General features: G+C 37.7%; 1 protein-coding gene across 3 annotated transcripts in view; it reads left to right on the top strand.

Moving 5' to 3' along the window:
- The window catches only part of GRIA2 (glutamate ionotropic receptor AMPA type subunit 2), a 133,066-nt gene that overhangs the window by 946 nt on the left and 108,400 nt on the right, over positions 1 to 23,720 (top strand). For all 3 annotated transcript variants that reach the window (XM_055144562.1, XM_055144561.1, XM_004606154.2), the window contains exon 2: positions 71 to 211. In XM_055144562.1, coding sequence (XP_055000537.1) covers positions 71 to 211 — 141 coding nt within the window. The remainder of the gene's footprint in view (positions 1 to 70; positions 212 to 23,720) is intronic.

Below are 23,720 nucleotides of genomic sequence, written 5' to 3'. Positions count from 1 at the left end.
TCTCAGGCGGGGTACCCTCCCTTCCCTCCTGGTCTCTGACACTATTCTGCTTGCTGTTTGTTCCTTGCAGGGGGGCTATTTCCCAGGGGCGCCGATCAGGAATACAGTGCATTTCGGGTAGGGATGGTTCAGTTTTCCACTTCGGAGTTCAGGCTGACACCCCACATCGACAATTTGGAGGTAGCAAACAGCTTCGCAGTCACCAATGCTTGTAAGTAATGAATATTCATGCATTTCCGCCGGCCGCACGCGGAAAGCCAGCGAGTGTGAGTGTGGGATGGTGTGTGCGCGGCGGTGTGCATGTGTGTTCCTGTGTGTGTGTATGTGTGTGGTGAGTGGCTGCACACGCGCGTGCGTGTGACGGTGTTGGGAGAAAAGTGGCTGCAATCTGGGGACCCCCCGCTTCCTGGGGGAGGGTGAAGAAGGAGCGAAAAGACGTGGCCGAGGGTGCGCACAGTGGCGCCGGGGAGAGGGCTGGAGCTGGGGGTGGCTTCCTTGGATACCCGGGCTTCACGCTTCTCTCGAGTGCCTGCGAGCTTCCCCAGCCTCCCCGGCCGCCCCCCACGGTGAGCGCCTGCTGGCACCGACCCACACAGAACACGCTGTTCCCCTGAGTGCGCGGGCGGGCGGGCGGGCCGACCCCAGCGGGGACCCCGTCGAAGCCGGGCTGTGAGCCCGGGCCGCCGCAGCCCTCTCCCGGAGGCGTCAAGCACAGATCCGCTGCCTCCCCGCCCCCGGCCCCTCCCGGGGCCATCTCTCCGCAGACCCGGGGGGTGCTCTGGGCGCTGCCTCGACGGGACAAGTTGCTCTGGGGACCGCGGAGTTGGGTCCGGGGCGGTTACATAACGCCCACCCGAGGGGCGCGGCGCGGGGCACAGAGCGCGGCTGACGCAGGCCTGGGGGAGAGCGCGGTCCGATGCTCGCCGCTCCGCGGAGCTCTGGCCTGAAGCTGGGGGATGGGGGCGATGCATTGCACGCCCCCGCCCTCCCCCAGCCCCCGCCTCCACCCCCTCGGGCCCCCGGAGATCCGCCGATCCCCGGGCCCCGCTCGCTTTGTTCTCCCGGTGCGCGGCCGGCCGCCCCCCGAAGGCGCGAGGGGCAGAGCCTGGAGCCGCGGGAGCCCGGCCGGGTTGGGCAACGTGCAGCCGCCGATCAGCCATTTTAGTCTTTGCAGTTGTGTCGCGTCCTGAGCCGCGTCCTGGCACGCAGCGAGCGAGCTCAAGCGACTCGGCGGTGCCCGGGGGGCCGGGCTCGGGGGCCGCCGTCCCGCCGCCGCGCCCACCCCAGCGCCGGCCTGGGCAGTGCGGCCGCGGCCACGGCGCCTCCGGCCCGGCTCCCGAGCTGCCATCATTTCCTGCACACCCGCTCCGGGGACCCTGCCCGGCCGGCGTGTGCTCAGCTGCACTTCCTCCCGAAGCCTTGGGGGGCTGGGTGGGGGAGGGGAGTGGGGGTGGTGGAGGGGCTTTGCAGATGGTTCACCTCCCACTTGGGCGACAGTGTCGAGGAGCTAGCGGAAAATTACCACCGCCAGAAAGCCCAACTGCAGTGTTCCCACATGAGACAAACAACCGGTTGCCATGCCACGTCCCCCAGATCAAGCATTAATCACACATGGGGGTGCTGGAGCCCTGATGAACATAGCAAGAGCATCATCAACTCGTGTGGAAACTACTGGCAGCCCGGAGGAAGGATGGAGAGGTGATTTCCCCTCTGACTGCTAGAACGGGGGCCAGTTAACTATGGACACAGAAACCCAGAAACTCAAGATTCTGGCTTAGAAAGAACCTAGCTAAGGTTTCAGCTGAGAAAAGGAGAGAGACAGAGACAGAGACAGGCAGAGACAGGCAGAGATAGAAGCATAGAAAGAAGAGAACTGGAGATAAAAGGAAACATACAGGCAAAGAGAGGGCGAAAAAAGAGAAACTCAAAGTGGATTCTCGGGTTTACAGTATCTTCCATAAAAGAATCTGAGACTGTTGGGAAAATCTTAATTATATACATACATAAGAAACCACTGTAGTTTCATTTCTGGAGGCTCTTATGGTTGATTTCTTTGCCTACCAGATTTACTTATTTGATTGAATACCAAGTTTCCATTTCTTTTCTCTGAGAGACCATTATGCCAAGTATCTAAGTGCACACCATTGTACAAAAAACTCTTTGAGAAGCAAGGAATTTTGTGAAAATTCTTTGCAAAGTAACGATCTTAAGGGCAAGAATATGATTATTGGAACTTTGGAACATTTTTTTACATTTAGTTGACAGCTACATATTTTTGAAAAGGTCAGTGATTGATAGATTTGCTATTGGTGAAAATGACGAGAACGCCGGACTTCGTAAATAAAAGTGATATGTTAATTGAAGAAGATAAATAGTTCTTGATTTCAACAAATGTTGAATGACTGTATTTGGGCTTGGGAAATATCAAATATTGTGGTTAGTATGTTAGGTGGCTAGGTTAAATCCATAGTCTCAATATTTGTGAACGGATTTATTTTCAATAAAATTCTTATTGAAGCAAAATAAGCATGCAGAGTGTTTCCATATAACACATACGTAACACCACAGATTTTAAAAGAATAACTAGATCCATGTAATAAACCCCACATTTAATTTTTGAAAGACCATACTATTTGTTCGTCTGAGTTCTGAGAAACTGAGGAAATAAGATTTCATTTTACGTAGATTTTTTTCAGATGCTAAAGCTGAAATGAAACTGTGAAACTTCATATTCCAAAATTATTCCGTCTTGGATTATTTTTTTAGAACAGCAAAAAAGAAACGATAGGCTAAAAAAATTTTAAAAACGAGCATATTTTCCAATGTGGGAATTTCTAATTATTTGCACTCCTATGGTATAAGTAATATTGATGGTCACTACAAAAACTATTGAGGTTCTGTTATGAACAAGATTCATTAGACAGAATTTTCTGGAATTGACATTGAGTCATTGACTGGACAAATGACAATATATTTTGTGATTCATTTTAATTCTTTTAGGATTTGCGCAATCTAGAGTCTTTAAAATAAAACGGGTTATTTGTATCTCTCATTGTTTTGTTTTTGCCAAGGGCAAAAAGAAATACAAAATTGAATGAGAGAAAGAGAGAGACAAGGAGAGAGAGCGGAGAGAGAGACAGACAGAGAGATGTTTATATATTACACAATCAGAAAGTCAACAGTTAAGAAATGACTGGGAATTACTAATAGTAGATTTGTTAAATTGAGTCTCAATTTCATCCCTTGTAAAGAATTTGCGTTCTCACCTTCTCAGTAAGGGGAATCCATGGTTCTTGCTCTATAGGCTGGAGTCAGAAGCATCAATTATGTGATCAGCTATAACCAATAGAATTTTTCCTTCAACAATCTATAGAATTTGATGCTTTCATTCTATTATTAATGTTTCAACCCATATATATAAGAGCACGTTGTTTCTCCAAGTTAAACCATAAAAAAGTGCATGTGGTTAAATTCATACATTAAGATTTTTTAATACCCTAATAATCTAATTTCAATAGAAAAGATTTCAGTTTACTAATTTCTGAGCTGGGGGAATTTATTTGAAAATTCCAGGGTTGAAGTTGATTTAAGGGTCCAGGGAGATCAACTGAGTGGGTTAAGGTTATGCAAACTAAATGAAGTCATTATATTCTCAACTGGTAAAAATGACTGTGCTTTGCACTGAACTCCCACATCTCTCTTTTTCACAGTCACTGAAGTATAATGCAAGTACCTATTTGTTCCCACTGGTTTCCATGGGTACCTGAAGAAATAAAGACAGATTGACAGATTTCCAATTTCTTTCTTTCCCTCACCCAGCCCTCCCTCAGATCCCCCTCCATCTCCCTTTTCTTTTCATTTCTTCTTAGAGATAATACAAAGGTTTTTTCCTGTTTTTTTGCTCCAAACATCTCTTCATTTTGGGAAAATACAAACAATAAAAGAAAGAGACTAGAATTTGATATGTTCAACAGTTGAAATTAGTAATATACCACAAGTCAGCCTTCTTTCCTTCCTTCCTCCCTCCCTTCCTTCCTCCCTCCCTTCCTTCCTCCCTCCCTCCCTACCTCCCTCTCTTCCTTCCTTCCTTCCTTCCTTCCTTCCTTCCTTCCTTCCTTCCTTCCTTCCTTCCTTCCTTCCTTCCTTCCTTCCTTCCTTCCTTCCTTCCTTCCTTCCTTCCTTCCTTCCTTCCTTCCCTTTTTCCCTCCCTCCCTTCCTTCTTTTCTTCCTCCTTCTTTCCTTCCTCTGGTTCACCTGCTTCCCTCTCACTCTCACCCTCCCCACTTGTACATACTTACTACTTATTAGAGAATAAATAGATGTTTTTCTCATAATTAATTTTTACTTAACGTTTGTCCTCTATGCTACTTCAACTAGTTGACAAAACCTTATAGGTCCTAATTGCTTTCATAGTGTCTTAGTACCAGTCTAAGAAGTTTAGTATGAGAAGATTCTGCTATTGTGGTGGCTTTATACAAAGGCCCTCCCTAAATCAATATTCTTGTTAAAATAGATCTTAATGTTGACTGATGGGCATGTATCACGTACTGTATATGTTTTAACAACAGGCAACAAATTTTAGGGACAGAGTAAATATTTTTGTATTCTTGAAATTTAATACGCAGTACTGCTGTGCTTAGAACTGAAGTTTGTTTAAAAGGAACTGACTAGAGGGAAATAAACACCAGTTGTTGACTCCATAAGGATTAGGATATAAAATATTAGCTCTGTAATGACTAACATCTTAGTCTATTCAAAAAAATAATTTTATATTATTGTTTCATAAAAATTAGGAAAATATTAAAGAAACAGCAGATAAAAATCTACTTTTTCTCTAAGCCACCAGATGGAGATGTTGGAGAAAATATTGTTCATTGGTAAAACTGTTGCGCACAATGAATACCTTTTGAGACGCTGTCAACAAATTTTAGAGAAATTGAAATATCTATGTATATATATATATATATGCATATATGTACTGCTGGTGTCTTTGAAGACTTAGAAGACAGATATCAGAAAATGATATCTGATACCCTGTAGAAGGTGTGCATTCGGTTTTATTTTGAAATTATATTAAATATTCCTTAACATTGCTTCATAAAGGTTTTATATACAGCATTGATTTTAAATGCCCTTCTAAGCACTGCATTCTAAAACCATGCTTCTCATGTTTAACTCAATTTTTCAGATTTCATTTTTAAGGTGTTTCTTGCCATTGAAAATTTGTCATGAATTATTGAGATTGTGTGTTTGTGTTTGTCAAATTAGTTCATGTTTATTAAACCTTTATTATGCTTTGCTTGAATACAACTCTGTGTAGGCTATATATATATGCATAGATGTATATCTATATTTGTGAGATTTTAGTTATAGATTTTAAGTAATTATATAATTTTTTGATTATAATGTTTTCCCATTTTCGTGGAAATTACTAAAACCGGAGTTACCAATTTTAACATATGCAAGCATTTCACAAAATAAGAATCACCTTGGCTGTTATTAAGAAATGATAGAATTGCCAGCATAAAGCAAGATACCAATACATAAACTTTAACCTGGTGGTCTACACATTGAGCTCTATTCAATTAGAGGTTGCAAAGGAAGAAATAGTTCTTTGTATGTAAGAATAATTGACTCATCGTTGAATATTGTGTAGTCTAATTCTCAATTTTATTTATCACAAAATATTTTCAGTAGAATGACACATTGACCATATTAAGGTTATGCAAACTAAATGAAGTCATTATATTAAGCAGTATGTAAAAAAGTGACATTGGTGGAAGTTTTCTACTTCAGGAGAAGAACAGTGAGGTATTTAAATAAAAATAGTATTTGAAACTATGGGAACTTGGCATTAATAAAAATGCTAAGTTAAAATTCAGACTTTTGTGATTCATTTTGGAGGTGTAGCTAACTTTAAGCTTCAAGTTTGATAGGTGTGGAATGTTTTACTTTCATCCCAAACCTTTACAACCCGGTTCGATTCTCCAACATCCCATATGGTCACCCAAGCACCGCCAGGAGTAATTCTTTAGTGCAGTGGCAGGAGTAAGCCCTGATTATCGCCAGTTGTAGCGCCCCCCCCCAAACAAAACCCCCCAAACAAAAACAAAATTTCCCCAAACCAAACCAAAATCCCAAAACCCGTAGATTCTTTGCACCGTGACTTTGTACCAGTGGAATGCTGATTCATGGCCACATCTCAGATTGTTACATAAGCTGTTTCCATAACATTTTACAACTTTCAAATCTCACGAAGCTTCCCCAAATTCAAAAGAAGTCTATGAATGAACACTTCCGTCCTTTCTCAGCTATTCCTTATGTGTTGACATATAATTGAGTTTTCAAAGACAGTACCTTTTTCCTCTCTTCCTGTTCCTCCTCCTGTTTAAAAAGTTAATAGGAGTTGCTTATTTGAAACAAGTGCTATTGCAAGAGATAAATTGAAATAGAGAATGGTCTCTATCTCTTTAAGGAGGAGAAGATACGTTACTGAGAGTCAAACTCTTGTACTACATTTACACATTTTTTAAGATCTTAATGGCTACTGCGTAAATTATAATTCATTCCCCCCCAAGATCTTCCAAAATGTTATTATAATATTAGCTGTTTTATTATGGCAACTTTCTGTTAAAATTTTTCAGGTATTCTCTAATGATCTGAATAGTTGCAAAATGTCTTACATGATAATGTCTCTTCATTACAATAGGGAAATTAGTTGTTGAATTTATTGTTAGAATTTTTAAACACCTTGATACAATAATGTTAGGCATCAAGTAGAATTCACTGATTTGAAAATTATTAATGAATGCAGATCTTTCAGTGCTGCTGGAGACCTATTGTTTTCTAATATTCAACATAAATTTGGTCATTTTTATTACTGTAATTTATAGCAAATAACTTAAAAATTAATTAAAAAATGAGAATGTGGACACCTTCTGTGCTACCTTCTTGAAGGTAGCATTGTACCATTGTACCTTTGTTGTACTTATATCCTACATAAATTTTTGACCAATTGTCAGAGATTTTATTAAACCATCCAATGCTTTTATGAAACCATCCAGTATGACAGCAAAATTTTATAATCATAAAATCATATTTTAATTCAGATTTTAGCCTTTGCTCTAGATTTAATTTTTAGAAGAAACAATTGTTATCTGCTTCAAATTGTCTTTGAATAGAGGTATATTTCTATTCTCATCTCTAGTCAAGATGTGTTCAAAGTTATTTTCTCTCTAAAGCTACACTGAGATGTTAATATGAATTGCTAAAGATATGTAGAACAGGCATTTTAAAGAGAAATTATAACTGCTAATTATAAGGACAAGCAAAAGCCATATTGCAAGTGGTTAGAGCATAGGAGTCCATTCTAAGATCCTGACAGTAACAGACATTCTTTTATTTTTTTTCCCTTTTGGGTCACACCCAGCAATGCACAGGGGTTACTCCTGGCTCTGCACTCAGGAATTACCCCTGGCGGTGCTCAGGGGACCATATGGGATGCTGGGAATTGAACTCGGGTCGGCGACGTGCAAGGCAAATGTCCTATCCGCTGTGTTATTGCTACAGCCCCAGTAATAGACATTCTTAGCTTCAATTCTAGTTTTGACTTCTAGTCACATGTTGTATAGAACATATTCCTTAAATGACCACAGAATTGTCAAATTTTGCTCTTTTTACCACCAAAATATTAAGACGATTTACTTTCTTTATTCTTTTAATAAAATTTGTTACTTTTTAATTTTTAAAATATATGTAAACATTTATTGAGTTACAGAACTGTGATTTGCAAAGTTATCGAGAGTTGAGTTTTAGGCATGCAATAATCCAATAGCACTCCTACCGTAAGGGTAAACCTCCCTCTATCAGCATTTTGACAAAATTCTTAAATAGTTCTAAATTGTAGAATACATATATTACTTTTAGACATAATCTATACATGAGAAATTTATAGACATAGTTTGTTGTAGTGGACCAATAATTCTAATAATTTTAATGAGACTTTTTTTTATATCCATCCCTTTTTTTCTGTCTTATTTTGTGCCGGCCGTCTTTAGGGTTTGTTTTCCAGTAATTTCCTTTGAGCAGTTTTTAAACTATCAGTAATTTGTTTTATCAAAAACAAAATGTTATTCTATTTTTATTTTTATACATTAATAAACATGTTAACAAAAACACCCCAAATGTCTATTTTTAATGGGCAGCATAAAAATTTAGAGTTTTGACATTGTATGTCATCAGCTAAATAGAACACGTAGGTTTGGGAGATAAAGGCTTTGATTATAGGAAAGGAATTTGTAATTTTAGAATTTTGACTTGCATAAACTTAAAATATATAAATTTAGAATGTTTAAGTTCTATTTACATTCAAGATTGTTTTAAATTTATTATCTTTTTACATCCCCTAAACAAATAACATGTACATTCTCTTTATAGCTTTGCTATGGAGATTGTTCTTTAAAATGGTACTTTGTGGTTTTTATAGTTTCCTTCTGGGTATGCTATTTTTTTGTTTCTCTATTTTTCTATTGATTTTCCAGTATTTACAATATGAGCACAGATTGCCTTAAATTAAGAAATGCTCACATTTGATTAGGGTATCAAATTTTTATGGAACTATTTATTTTCATGTACAATTAATTTCAAATTATAAATATTTAAATATTAATTTGTCTTAGGATCCTTTGTAACTTCCTCTCATAGAATTTCATCCAACCTCAGATTCTTTAAGATGTTATAGTCTAATCTTTCTAAATACCCAAACCTGCCAATGGGATTGATGTAAATATTTTTATATAAATTGTTCCAAGTAAATTTAAGTGAAGCGTTGCCGTACTCTTTATCTCTTAACTAGAACATGGCTTTGATTGTTTATTAGAGCATAACTTATTTCTTTCAGAAAATCTTGATATGTTGTTTCTCTTCTGTAAAATGAAGATTGGTTTACACTTCTCATAGTAAAATTTACAGATTTACACAATAGTACTTCCTCATTCTGATATAGTGATTTATGTTGCTAATTTCAGAGAATCAAAGTCCCCTGAGAGCATATTAGGCAAATATACTTAGCTCCATACTTATAGATGTACAGTAGAGAGGTCAACTAACAGGAACTAACAAGGTTTCTTATGTAATTTTCCAATTAATAAGCTGCATTGATACAATGATTTAAACTAATACTAGAGACACAGGTTTTAATTTATTTTCTCTTAGAAGGCTGATAAAATAAGTGTTTTCCAAGAAATTTTTAAATGGAATTAGTATTTTGTTTTATCTGCAAACACCAAAAAAACAACATTACTGAAAATTATGCAAATGTTAAATGCAGATTTGCTGGACTTTGTGTGAATTCTGATATTGTTCGCTTACTCTTTCCACTATCAATATATTAGAGTAAACAAGATGATAGTAGATGTGCTGCATGATTTGGTGACATTAAACACAGAAGTTTCATAGTGCTGTTTCCCCTGGGAATCAACTGTCTAAATATTATTGCTAATTAGTGCCTTGACCTTCTTTTCAGAATGAACAAGAGGCTTTGGGCAGGCTTCATTCTGTTTTACTAAGAAAGTCTCTTGAAAGTTTGAAAAATTCAAAAGAATTATTTTGTCAGAAATTCCTTCCATTAAAGAATGGAGAAATTGTTCCTGGGGGACTATTATAATTGTTAATGAGCAAAAATAAGGAAGTTCCATGAATAAGCTATCTTTTTTCCCCTCTGGCTTTCCTGATTCTTATCTACATTTTATAGTTGAAAACAGCTTGTGGATTACTTTATATGGCATAGTATAACTTGAGCAAACATTTTTTTGTTTGGGTTTTGCTGTGCATAACCCAGTGATGCACAGGGGTTACTCTAGCTCTGGTCTCAGGAATTACTCCTGGTGGTGTTTGGGGGACTATATGGGATGCCGGGGACTGAACCTGGATCTGCTTCATGCAAGGCAAACACTCTACCTGCTGTACTATTGCTCCAGCCCCTGGGAGCAAACATTTTTGCTTTTTGGGAAGGAAACCTGTATATTCCCAAATTCAAGTTGTATTAATACCTTTATATTTAAGCTAGGTATTAGACACATTGGATAAATCTCACATGCTTACCTACAAATGCTTATTGTTTGTTGTAAATATAAAAAAAAAAACCCTTACCATAGGGCTCTTCTTTACCTATTCAGATGTTAAGTATTACTAATTATATCCCAATTCATAGAGTAATGTCTGAAGTGACGACAGAGTAGTTTTTTTGTATTGGGAATTTTTCATGGGTATGGTTCTTAGAGTGAAACACAAGAACTCACACTTTTGGGTCAATACCCTCTCCCTGATACTGTCATTTAAAACTGCTGCAAGAGGGGATCTAATAAATATTGTTCTTTTCCTCCTAAGTCACCTTTCAGTAAATCATCTCTGTTTCCTGATAGATCCAGGTTGGATCGATAGTACAGCAGTAGGGCGTTTGCCTTGCAGGCTGCTGACCTGGGTTTGATTCCTGCGCCTCTCTAGGAGAGCCTGGCAAGCTACCGAGAGTATCTTGCCCACACGGCAGAGCCTGGCAAGCTACCTGTGGTGTATTTGATATGCCAAAAACAGTAACAAGTCTCACAATGGAGATGTTACTGGTGCCCGCTCGAGCAAATCGTTGAGCAACGGGATGACAGTGATGATGATGATTTCCTAATAGATACTATACACGCACATAGAATATATGTAACATACACAACTTTTTACTGCCTTGAATGTTCCTATTTAATTTAGTGCTCCCCACCCCATGAAAGTTTTATTGAAGTTTATTTAGGAAGCTATAAGAGGAAAGAAAGGGAGAATTACACATTCCATAGAGAACAAAGGTTTCTCCAAACTGCAAATAAGCAAACAAAGAAACATAGAAACAAGCAAGTTCGATCCCTGTTCAGGGATTTTGCTAAATATTAGTTCAGGGGAGAAGCCTCACTTACAGCTCATACACAGTTTTCTGTTCGTGTAGCTCTGTGGAATACTTTCAGGTTTAGTTTAGTTTGTTGAGTATTGTTTCCCTCTTTTTAATTTTTTTCTTTGTTAATTTTTTCCTTTTTTAAAAAGTGTGGAAATATAGGTTTGGACAACACGGATTGTTGTACAATACATTGTGAAATAGTAACAGTTTATTTCAACAGAAATTCTTGTGAGTGGAATAATCAAGCCAAATGTCTTTCGCATTAAAAAGTTTGGTAGCATTTGGGGCTGGAGTGACAGACAGTGGGTATAGTGTCTACGCCATTGAACTCTGCCAACCTAGACTGGTCCCCAGCACCATGTATGGTCCCCCAAGTCCCTCCAGGAGTGATCCCTGAGTGCAGAGGCAGGAATAAGCTCTGAGCATCACCCATTGGGCTCCCCTAAAAAAAAAACAATTTGCAAGGGTTGGGGAGATAGGGCAGGGGAGCCGTGTGTTGAATCGGGCTTAAACCAGTTTTAACCCCAGAGCACTTGTGCCACTGAGTGTTGCAGGGTTAGTTCCGGAGCGTTCTCGAGCACAATTGGGATGGCTCAGATCACACCCCCTCTCTCTCCTGCTAGCATCACTGCATTTTTGGGCTTTCAGTCAACCACTGCCTGGTTTGCTGGCATTGCTCATGGGTTCCCTGAATCCTACTTGAGAGGCCACCCAAATGCAATAAATCAGATTTTGCTAAGTATAAGATCAGGGAGATGATTCAAAAGACATGCATGTGCTTGTGCATGTAGGAGGCCCCGCCTAGATATGCTTGGTACCACAAGTATCAAAAAAGAACCCTGGAGCATTTCTTGGTGTGGCCCAACCTCCCCAAATAATAGTAATGTATATAAATATTGTATATATATGCATATATATAGTACATATATATGTTGTCAACTCTACTTCCAACGCATGAATGTATTGAGTTCTGTCTATTTTCTCTAGTAGTTGAGTATAGTAAGTTTTGCCATTGGCACATTACATAGATTATATTACAAATGATTCGTTTTCACTGAGTGTATAAAGTTTTAACACCAGTTTAAGTGTTTAAGGTTTAAGATTAAGGTTTAAGTGTTTAACAGTCTGCACATTTTTCTATGCGTGAACTCATTTTCTTGTTCTAGGTCTCGTTACTGTTTAATTTTTCACATTTAAGGTAATGCATGCTTTATCTTGTATTTTAGCAGTTTCTATCCAGTTTTATCTTTAAACATGTTAGTAAGGTTTTTTTTAAAACCATAATTTCAGCTGTAACTTTTTATGGAAACATAGATTCTTAATTTTTATTTAGTCAAATTTAGAACTTGTTTCTTGTACTTGTTTGGGATTTTGATCCTTGCTTAGCAAGGTTTTTTATTTCAAGCTTATTAATTTCAAGATAAATCCATACATTCATTTAATATTCATTGTATCTTTGAATGTTTTAAATGAATCTTTGGCACATCTTAATTTATTAGGTGCAATTAGTAAAAAAAAGCACTGCTTTTATATGTGTTTACTTTATAAAACTGGTTGTCACAACATATATAAGATAATCTAATTTTCACTCATTCTTTTAAAATGTCATCGGATTTTCTTCTTGAGTAAACAGCTCCACTGGAAGTAAATATCAAACAGGAAATTTTCTTAGAAAATAACAAGGCAGGATGAAGACTCTTTCACAGGCAGAGGATTGTAAAGTTATGCAGATCCATGTTCCTGACTGGTGCTATTCTTACAAATTGTGCTTTTGTGTCACTTGGGGTCTCAGATCAATAAAAAAGGATGTTAGATTTTGAACACTAACTGAGCCCAGAGGGATAAATAATGGATGTTGTTATATTTTTTGGCATGAGCCAAGCACTAAATTGACTTTTAGTTTTGCACATTTCTTAACCTATAAGGCATAAGTAATGCATTATGATTGTGACTTTTTTTTGTATATCAGTTTGAAGATCATCCCATGTAAAAACCCATAGATGTCACAAATAAAGTATTAAACTAAAACCTGCTAAAACCTGCAATTCATATGCAACAACATAAAGGAATTTAGGTACATACTTGGGATTTTTACCTCGATTTTTCCGTAAAACCACTTCTCTGCTTTCTTGCATACCTATTTATTATATAACTCTGACTTAAAGCAGAACACTAAATAAAATATTAAAATACTGTTTACATCAATGAATTCTTCTCAGTTAACTTTTCGGTTCATGATACAAACTGTGTATTTCTGGTCACAATCAGGTGGATTAAGAAGTATCTAGTCATTATATTTTGTGGAGCTCTGAACGGGCAAAGGATAAAAAAGGACCACAAGTTTGGTATCTAATTGATTACTTTCTATGAATATTAAAATGGAAAGATGGTAACTTTCAAAAAAATTCATAAAATAGATTTCATTATATTTTTGTTGACTTTTGTCATCTCTGTTTTACTATCTCTTTTGCTGAATGGAATTGGGTGAAAATCAAATAAATTTATCGTCCTATCAATCCCTTTTTGTCAAGTGAATTGTCCTGTCAATACTTTTTATGCTAACATTATTTTTAAAAAGTTAAATACTTTGCAATCATTGTTTTAGCTTTAGTGATTTATCATTCACTAAATCACATAGGGCAGAAGAAAGTAAAAATTAAACACCATTTGGCCCACTCTATTAAGCATGGATGATGTACACTAAAGGGCAGATGTAGCACAGTGCTGATATAACAAACAAAGCAAAGGTAGAATAAGGAGGCAGAATATTTGAAATTCTTTCATGCAACAATTGTCTTTTTAAATATTTTTCTATTTCTTTAGTCTAAATATGTATTAACATATATTATAATAATTTTTTCTGTAAACGAATATCTCAGATTTTCACTAGCTTTCCGTTTACATTTAATTTCCTTTGGCACTATCAGATTTGAGAGCACCCTTTAATCAGCTTTGCTTTCACCATTTTTATTCATTTTTATTTATTTCTAAGTTTCTCTCAGAGTTTTCTCATTACATTTCTAAGATAAATCACATGCAGGGCACAAATATTTAAATATTCCTCCAAAATTAGTATAAAACTATTTGTAATCTCAAAATATTTTTTAATTATAAAATTAACATATTAACAAGGTAGAAAATTAGAAAGCATTTAAAGAAAACTAAAAATCATCATTAACTTTGCCAAAGTGATAAATACTTAATACCTATGTGTGTTTTTGTGCCTAAAAGATTTTGAATAACAATAAGATTTTAAACTTAATTATCATATCTACATTATATTGTCCTGTAGTTTAATTAATAATTCTCCATAGGTTTTGTTTCAATCTAGTAGAAAAATATTGCTGTATATGAAAACTTTTCTTTACTTCTGATAACTTAAATTTTTTTGCATTTGTCTATCATTTCAGTCTTAACAAGATTAATTTTAAAACATTATTTTATAGAATATTTTGGTAACCATTCAGCACCAAATTTTAGCTGAATGTGTTTGAAACAGCTAAAAACATGAAAAGACAATGGAAAATCACTGGTCTCTGCTTACACCTACTTGTTCTACTCCTTTTCCCTACAAATTATCAATTTTAACCATTCTTCTATTATACCTCTACTAACTTTATGTAAATAACAAAACAGTTTAAATATTTTTGTGTTACTCTTGGATTTTCTGGTTTGTTTTGGGGGCCACACCCGGCTTTGCTCAGGGCTTCTACCTGACTCTGCTCAGGAAGATCTCAGGGGACCAGAGGTGGTGCTCGGAATCCAGCTGGATCTGCCACGTGCAAGTCAAGAGCCTTATCCTCTGTGCTGTCACTTCCAGCCTTGCCTTTCACTGTTAATTACAATATTATAGAAACATCCTTATTTTAATAGTTAGAGATGTATATTTTCAATTGTCTATTTTATGGAACTAAGGCTAGCTCTATGTGCTTAACATGCTTTGCGTGCTGGAGACCCTGCGTCTGATCCTTCACCACACATGGTTCTCCGGAGCATTGCAGGGAGTGAATCAAGAGTAAGCGTCATCAATATGACCTCAAGGCAAACAAAAAAAAACTCCAAAAACCCATAAAGCATTTTTATAGTCAAGATTGCAAATATTTTTGCAATTTTTGCAAAAATCATTTTCTCTGCTTAATTTATCCTATATTAATACACTTTACATATATATATATATATATATATATAGGTTAGTTTAACAGATAACTAGGTCATTTCATTCTAGTCTTATTAACACTTGTACCTTCTTATGCAATCCAGATAGATTTTTCTAGAGTCTTTGGTAGGACTGATATCTTGAATGGCAATACCTTTTCATTGTTGATAGTACATCTTTCTAATTTTAGCTAATGTATTTATTTTCTTTTGATTTTTGGGACACACCTGGTGGTGATTAAGGTTTACTTGTGGCTCTGTGTTCAGGAATTACTCTTGGAGAGGCCTGGGGGTCCATGTGGGTTGCTGGAGATTGAACTGGGTTGGCCACCTGCAAGGCAAGAGCACTGCCTGCTGTACTATCCAGCATGATAAATGTCTATTTTAATGATGAATATTTTAAATGCCTTTCTTGAGATACTGATATTTTCAATAGGTTGAGTCAAATCAACAAGAACATTGCAGAATCCACATGAATGGCATGTTCATTTCAGCTTAATTTATTTTATGGTTTTGAGATCCATATGCACATTTTTTGTTATTGCTTTGTTTTGCCTTTTGGACCACAACTGCGGGATTATTCTGGCTTTGTGCTCAGGGATCATGCCTGGCATGCTCTGGAGATCATATGCAGGGTCAGGGATTGAACCAGATTCAACAGAAAGCAAGGCACATGAGGAAACCCTGTGCTATCCCTCTGCCCCATCTTTAATCCAATTTGAGGTAATTTTTTGAGTGATTTAAGTTTCATTCTTTTGCTTGTAAGCTATTCCTTTTTTCCAACTTCATTTATCGACGATATTGTTATACCTTTATTGCATGCTGTTGGCTCACTTACTATAAACTAACTACCCATATTTATGAGACTTTAATTCCGGACTTTCAATTTTATTCTATTTATCTGAGTCTCTATCTGATTCCAGTACCACACTGTTTTGATTATTGTAGATGGGTAGGTTAGGTTTCAGTTAGGGAGTCTGATGCCTTTATTCTTCTTTCATCATCATCCCATTGATCGTTGATTTTCTCGATTGGTCTCAGTAACATCTCCATTTATCCTAGCTCTGAGATTTTAGAAACCTCTCTTTACTTGTCCTTCCCAACGGTGCTGCATTGGAGGCTCTTTCAGGGTCAGTGGAGTGAGACCCATCTTCTTTAGGAAAAAAAGAAATTATAAGTGGTTGTATAATGTAATATAAAAACAAATACTGATCATTGAAATGAAGAAAATAGAGGAGAAAAATTTGAGATTATGACAGTTACTTTATATATATTTATATATATGTACTAGTGATTCTTATATTTAATCTTGGCTTTTTACCATATTTGGTTATTTTTCTTTAGTTTTTGCAATCTTTCTGTAACATATTCACAGTTTAGATCTTTGTTACCTTGATCTTTTGGGAAAAGCTTTATATCAGTAGCATGGTTGGATATTTTATACCTTTTTGAATTTTGAATATAATGATTACTATGAGCTTCAATTCTAGCTTCTTCACACTGAGTGTAAGAAATATTAAATTGTCATATATATTTGACATATATGGACCACCCAATGAGCAAATCAATTTGTTAGAAAAAAAATGATTCATCAAGTTTATTTGATAGAAGAAAGAAGAGTTCAGAGAGTTAGGAATTTTATTTCTTATTGTAAAATTTTCATTGTTCTTTTTCTTATGAAGAATAAATATTATTTTAGTCTAAGAAAATAAGAGGCACTGAGGAGATAAATATATATATATATATATATATATATGTGCTGGGAGGTGTAAATAACATTTTTCCTCATGAGTTTTATTAAGACTGATTTTATGCATTTCAATGCTTAAAATAGTGTTAAGATGGCTGATCTTCAGAAGAGTTGAATGCTTCTTCTCTTAAAAGTATATAGAGTTTATCCTAGGGGCTGGAGCGATAGCATAGTGGGTAGGGCGTTTGCCTTGCACGCGGCCAACCCGGGTTCGAATCCCAGCATCCCATATGGTATCCTGAGCACTGCCAGGAGTAATTCCTGAGTGTAAAGCCAGGAATAACCCCTGTGCATCATTGGGTATGACCCAAAAAGCAATAAAAAAAGGGTTTATTCTAATTCTTCACAGTTATGCTATAAATCACTGCCAACACTAAATTACTTCATAATTAACCATTGCTTTTAGGAAATTTCTCACTTAGCCTCAAGTTGGAAATGGTACATGCTTTATATGGCATCAATAAGAAGTAGGTATCAATCTCTTTCTTCTGATGGATACTTCATTTTGGATGTGTTTGTTTTAGAGACATTTCTAACCATCAAGGAAGGTAGTTGTGAGCCTAATGTAATTAGGTTCTTGTGAGCGTCTGGTCATATTTTTATTTTATTTATTTATTTTTGTTTGCTTTTTTTTCGGGGGGGCTGAGGGACATTCTTGGCAATGCTCAGGGCTTACTCATACTCTGTCCAGGGATAAATCCTGGTGGTGTTCAGGGGATTATGTGCCTTGCCAGGAATTGGTCATGTAGAAGCAGGTCTTACCTGCTATATATATTTCTGGCCCCTGACCGTATCACTCCTATCAGTTCATCAGTAGGATCTAATTTAACATATGTTTTAGATTCAGACACTTGAAACATGTTTACTTTCACAAGTGTATGTTGGCACAGTTGAAGAACTGTAGTACTGTAGCACTGTCATCCCACTGTTCATTGATTTGCTTGAGCGGGCACCAGTAGCATCTCTCTTGTGAGACTTGTTGTTACCATTTTTGGCATATTAAATATACCACGGGTAGCTTGCCAGGTTCTGCTGTGAGGGCAGGATACTCTCGGCAGCTTGCCAGTCTTTCCTAGAGGGATGGAGGAATTAAACCTGGGTCGGCTGCGTGCAAGGCAAACACCCTACCTGCTGTGCTATCACTCCTTAGTAATCACATTAAAGCAGTAGTGATTTTTTTCCATTTGTGCATGGCCAGTTTTTTTGCTAGGAAAATGTCAAAACTTAGGAATCAAAGCAAGAATGACCACTGTCTGTCTCTATACACATCATTTCACCTCAAGTAGGAAATGGCTCATGCTTTATATAGCCCGAATAAGAAGCAAGTATCAAACTCTTCCTCTAAGGATATTTCTTTTTTGTTGTTATTGTTTTGGGGACATTTGTAAGCATCACAGAAGGTAGTTGTGAGGAAGATTGGCACTGCTACAATTTCAGAGATCGCCTCTGAGACCAGGGCAAATGAAATCAAAGAAATCAGGGGCTGGAGCAATAATACAATCGGCTCTTGTCTTCTGTGCGGCAGACCCAAATTTGATACACATCACCTTGAATCCTGCTGGGAGTGATCCCTGAGTGCAGAGCCAGGAGTAAGCCCTTAGCACTGCTGGGTGTCCCCCTCTCCCCACAATAATAAAATTAAAAATAAGAATGGTAAAAATTATAGGTTGGTTGAGATCTGTGTGAAAGGAAAAGAAAGGAAACCAATAAAGATCTAGAAGACACGTCATTAGCACTTAGAGTGCACTGATTTTAGAGACCAGGCAGATGAGAATCAGCCCGACCTGGAGGACAGAGTCCCTGAGAGAGGAAACAGGACGTACAAAGGGTCTCTGTTCGCAAGGCCTTGGTACACTCACTCATGGGGAGCATGCCAGAGAGACTGTTGGATAGTCAGAGGGCAGAAGAGTAGGCAAAGGGAACTAGAGAGAACAGCAGGAGGCAAAGCAGGCCTTTCCTGGAAGCTATGGTAATTAGGTAAATAGTGTATATTCTAATTTATGCATGCCCAAGGTTCACATAAATCTCAAATGAGAAAGTAAACAGTAAAGCAATAAAAGAGCTTAACCCTCTAAGTACTTAGCTTCATCAGTGCCAATATCAGCAAAAACATTCAGTGGGAAGTAAATATTATTTCACAGAAAAGTACCCTATTAGCATGACGGAATGACTTCTTTAGACTGGATTTGGATTCATCTTTTATTTGAGGCCGGCCCTGTTGGGATGAGCACTGACTGCTCTCCCCTCACGCACACCCCAAGAGTATTCTCAGCCACAGTGTTTCTGCTTAGGGGGCCAGTAGCCTTCTAAAGGAAGTTACCGATAATGTATGTAGCTCAGTTATAATCCCGGACTTTCAAATTCAGCCCCTAACTGCTACTTAGGCTGTTTTGTAAACAATAACTGTTATCTTTGACTTCTCAAATTCTTCTTTTTGAGAAACCCCGAGTTCGGGGGCTGGGCTGACCCAGCCTGTTTGGATTTGAGCATCTTAACCTGAGGCAGGCTAAGGAGTAAGGACGAATGGAGAGGTGACTGGTGCCCACGTGAGCAAATGGTGACTGGTGCCCGCTTGAGCAAATCGATGATCAGCGGGATGACAGTGATACAGTGATACAGTGAGCCTGAGGCAGATGGGTCTGTGTGGAAGGCTGAGGCCATTCCCTTGGGCGCTTCTGGACTAATGGGAGTGTTCCCCACTCCAGAAAGCCTGGGTGGAGAGAACCAGGAAACTTAATTTGCTTATAGTCTGATCTATCTTCAGTGACTTGGCCCAAACCCGGTCTGTTTGTGGGTAAAAAGTAACTTTTAGGCTTAAGAGATAGTGCAGGGCTTAGGGTGCTTGTGTTACACTGGCTGCTCTGGAAAAATGCTTCCCTGAGGCCCAGCGGGAGTGATCTTTGAGCACAGAGCCGGGAGCAGCCCTTAGCACTGTAGGGAGTGTCTTGACATACAAAATCCGAAGGAGAAAAATCAACTACTTCAAAGACATTCTGCCAGAAAACTGATCTCAGAGTCTCTCAGAGTCTTTCAGAGTTTCTGTTTTGCCACATTTGTCTCATGGACAAAACAGTCATCAGCACAGTGACTGAGGTAACATTTGTTTTCTTTTGCCTTTGGCGTCTACAGCCGGCAGCGCTTAGGGCTTCTCTCCGGTTTGGAGCTGAGGGATTCCTCTTAGTGGGGCTTCAGGAAACAGAGGGGCTGCTGGGGACCCAGCTCAGGTTGGAATTGTGCAAGACAGACATCCAGCAGGCTGTCTATTATGGCCCCTGAGGTAAGATTTTCCTCCACAGAAGGTAGCAGACATACTTAGTGCGGAGACAGCTTTGAGTGTCATTCGGGGAAGCGCCGATTCTTCCTGTAACCTCCAAAGTCAACGATTGCTCTATTTCCAGGTAATAATCAAGGCGCAACATCCTAGAGTTCAAGGCTTATTTATGCTGCCAGATCCGATTTATGTCTGCGAAATGAGCTGTGCTCTCCTTGTGAAAAAAAAAAAAAACCAAAAAAACAAATAAAAAAAAAAGCATCCTCTTTCCTTTTCTCTGTATTGAGTAATAATAGACTTAGAGCTACAAGTCATTCAGAGGAATGGAGCGTCTCCAACCCTCTTCTCTGCACCTCAGTCGGATACGTGTGCTTTCTGAATGGATTAGGAACCGTGTCTCTGGGGGGACACGGAGTATTAAGAACCAATAACTTTTGAAAATTGAAAGCTTAGGAGGCTTCATTGTATCGCTTGAAACATGTTAAGTCAAATGAAATCCAATAAACAGGTATCTGGTATAGAGAACAGCAGGATGGATGTAATGCTGGATAGGAAAGGCAATAAATTGTCAGTTTTAGGGGTCTGTTTTGTAGGACAAAACACCAAGCCTCTCTTGATAGTCTATTTAATCAGAAAATAACTCTCGTCTTGTTCAGAAGTTCTGCTTTAAGACTTCCGCTGCAATTTGAGCACATGTCTTTTCATTATCCTCTTTGGAAGAGAATAAAAGTTATCAGATTTTTCAGCCTAATCAGATTTCTTATGACTGGAGGCTTTAGCTAAACCATTCCTTTGTTTTATGCAAGAGAATAGACAATGGGCAATGTTCCTCTCAATCCACCCATTTTTTTTTAATGAATCACCATTAGGTACAGTTACAGACTTACAAACTTTCGTGCTTAAGTTTCAGTCATAAAATAATCGAGTACCCATCCCTCCACCAGTGCCCATTCTCCACCACCTATGATCTCCGTATCCCTCCCACCACCCCCACCCCGCCTCTGTGGCAGGGCATTCCCTTTTGCTCTCTCTCCCCTTTTGGGTGTTGTGGTTTGCAATATAGGAGTTGAGTGGCTATTCTGTTTGGTCTATAGTCTACTTTCAGCTCATGGGCCCGCCAAGCGCCCTTTACTTGGTAGACCACCCATGTTTTTCTTGGTTTATTCTCTGGGTTTGTTTTTCTTATTCTCATATCAGTTTTGTTTAATTAAAAAAGAAATGGAACTGAGGGGGCCAGGGGTAGTACAGCAGGTAAGGCAACTGCCTGGAACACAGCCACATCCTGTTCTGCCCCTGGTACTTTGTATGGTCTGGGAGCACTGCTCAAAGAGATCCTTGAGCACAGAGCCAGGAGTAAGCTCTGAGCACTACTGGGTGTCACCCAATAAAAATAAATCAAAACAAATCAGGAATTGAAGTCTTCTAATTATAATAGTAACAGTTTCAAGCTAATGCGATGATATTAGGGGATTTTGCTCAAGATAATTTGTGATTTCATATTGAATATATTATAATATTACATTGAGTTGTGAAATAATTCCATCAGGTTGATATCTAGTTTGATATCCATAATATATCCATAATCTATGTTTGATATCCATAATCTAGTTTGATAATCCATACTCAGTACATAGTCCATTGACCTTTTGTATTTGTTTTCATCTTTTTCCTGCTTGATTCTTTATTCAGTCAGGCGTCCTAATTGTGTTCCTTATAATGGCAGTTGTATGTTATTGGCACATTAATTAACTTTAATTTGACCCTCTTATTAATTTGTAAAATTTGATTAACATGATGTTGTATTTATATAAAATACAACAAAATATCTGCAAGGCAGATAGAAAATATAGAACACGTGTCAGTTTTTTCTTATTGTATTTTATTTGTTTTTGTAATATAAAATTGGGAAGTACATGTATTCACATAAAATGTTCAACTTTATTATATAAGTCAACATTATTTTAATATATTCAGGTTATCTCTGGTTTAGTTTCATACTTCACAATGATATTATTCTTTTTAATTATATAAATTATAAAATGGAAATCCAGTGTATAGAGTTTGGTTTGAGTTTTTACAAAATTTACTTACCACTCACTCAGAATTTACTTTTAGATTATTTTAAACTTTGGGGTGATAGCATAGTGGGTAGGGCATTTGTTTTGCACGTGGCCGACCCGGGTTCGATTCCTTTGTTCCTCTCAGAGATCCCGGCAAGCTACCAAGAGTATCTCGCCCGCATGGCAGAACCTGGCAAGCTACCCGTGGCATATCTGATATGCCAAAAACAGTAACAACAAGTCTCACAAAGGAGACTTTACTGGTGCCTGCTCAAGCAAATCGGTGAGCAATGGGATGGCAGTGATACAGTGATATCCTATTATGTACTTTGTAATGTGAAATATTAAAATTAGGATTTTGTTATTTGTATTTGATGTGCTTCCTTTATGTAAAAAAATTCTTTTGGATTAGAACTATTTTTTTCCTGAAAAATATTGAGTAGTTACTATTTTAAATATATAAATTCCTGAAGCATCTTAGAAAATGTATCTCCATCCTCATGCAAATGACATTTGCATTTGCATAAAACTTTTTTCTAATTTTAACTATGAATTTTCTACTCTTATAATACAAATATTGATAAAAATAGAGAGCTACCTATTATTTTCAATAAAATTCATAGTTACATCATTTATGCTATAATTTTTCCTTGTAACATAGGAACACTTTCGTTTCCTTTTTAAAAAATTCTTTGTATTGTCTGTTATGAAGAACTGCTGAACATGCTTACAAAAAAGTGTTCATGTAGAAAACAGTGTGAAGATTGTTCTATTTTGGCAGGAGCCATTAAGATATTCTATAGGATATCACTAACATGATGTTAAAGTTTGGATGATGTGAGATTTGGTATATAGATCTGAAAATATGCATATATGCATATATATATTTCCCTCTATGATTTGTTGCCTATTGTCTGAACCCCATAAAATATGGTGTGGTAATTATGGGACCTGGGTAGGGGGGAGTGTCTTATGATGTGTCCAGGAATATGTTCACTCATATGTGAAGCTCGGCCGGAGCATGTGGAAAGTGGCCTGGATTGAAAGAACACTTTTCTTGACTATTCCTTTTATTTTGCCATAATTATGCAAAGGGGACATCTGTTCATATTTAGGATTTTTCAGGCAAGTTTCTGTTACATATATGTACTAGAATAACTATTAGAATATCTAACACCATTATGGTTTTTCATAATCATCAAGTGCTTTCCAGGGCTGTTCCTGAGGCTTTGCACCAGAGGTTCAGAGGAAACAGAGGAAACAGATAAAGTTTCAAGATAATTCTCTTCCACATCTGATTGATAGACTAAGAGAAAAAAAAAAAACCACAAATGCTCCTTTTTCAAATATGAAGCTGTGTGTCCTGATGTATACATAAAGTAGAAAATGCAGAGATCTTTGTTATGGTTGAAATATGGGAATTCCCTTCGTTTGGTGCAAACCTGGGAGTAGAAGAAGAAAAGAGGTTTGATGTGGCTCTCAGAGAGGTGCCCCGAAGGTACCTAACACGTCAAAGGAATTCGGTGAAAGATGTAAGATGAGGTCCAAAGA

This window comes from Sorex araneus, chromosome 7, assembly GCF_027595985.1.
Source record: "Sorex araneus isolate mSorAra2 chromosome 7, mSorAra2.pri, whole genome shotgun sequence".
NCBI lineage: Eukaryota > Metazoa > Chordata > Mammalia > Eulipotyphla > Soricidae > Sorex > Sorex araneus.
This window is presented reverse-complemented; position numbering and strand designations above follow the sequence as displayed.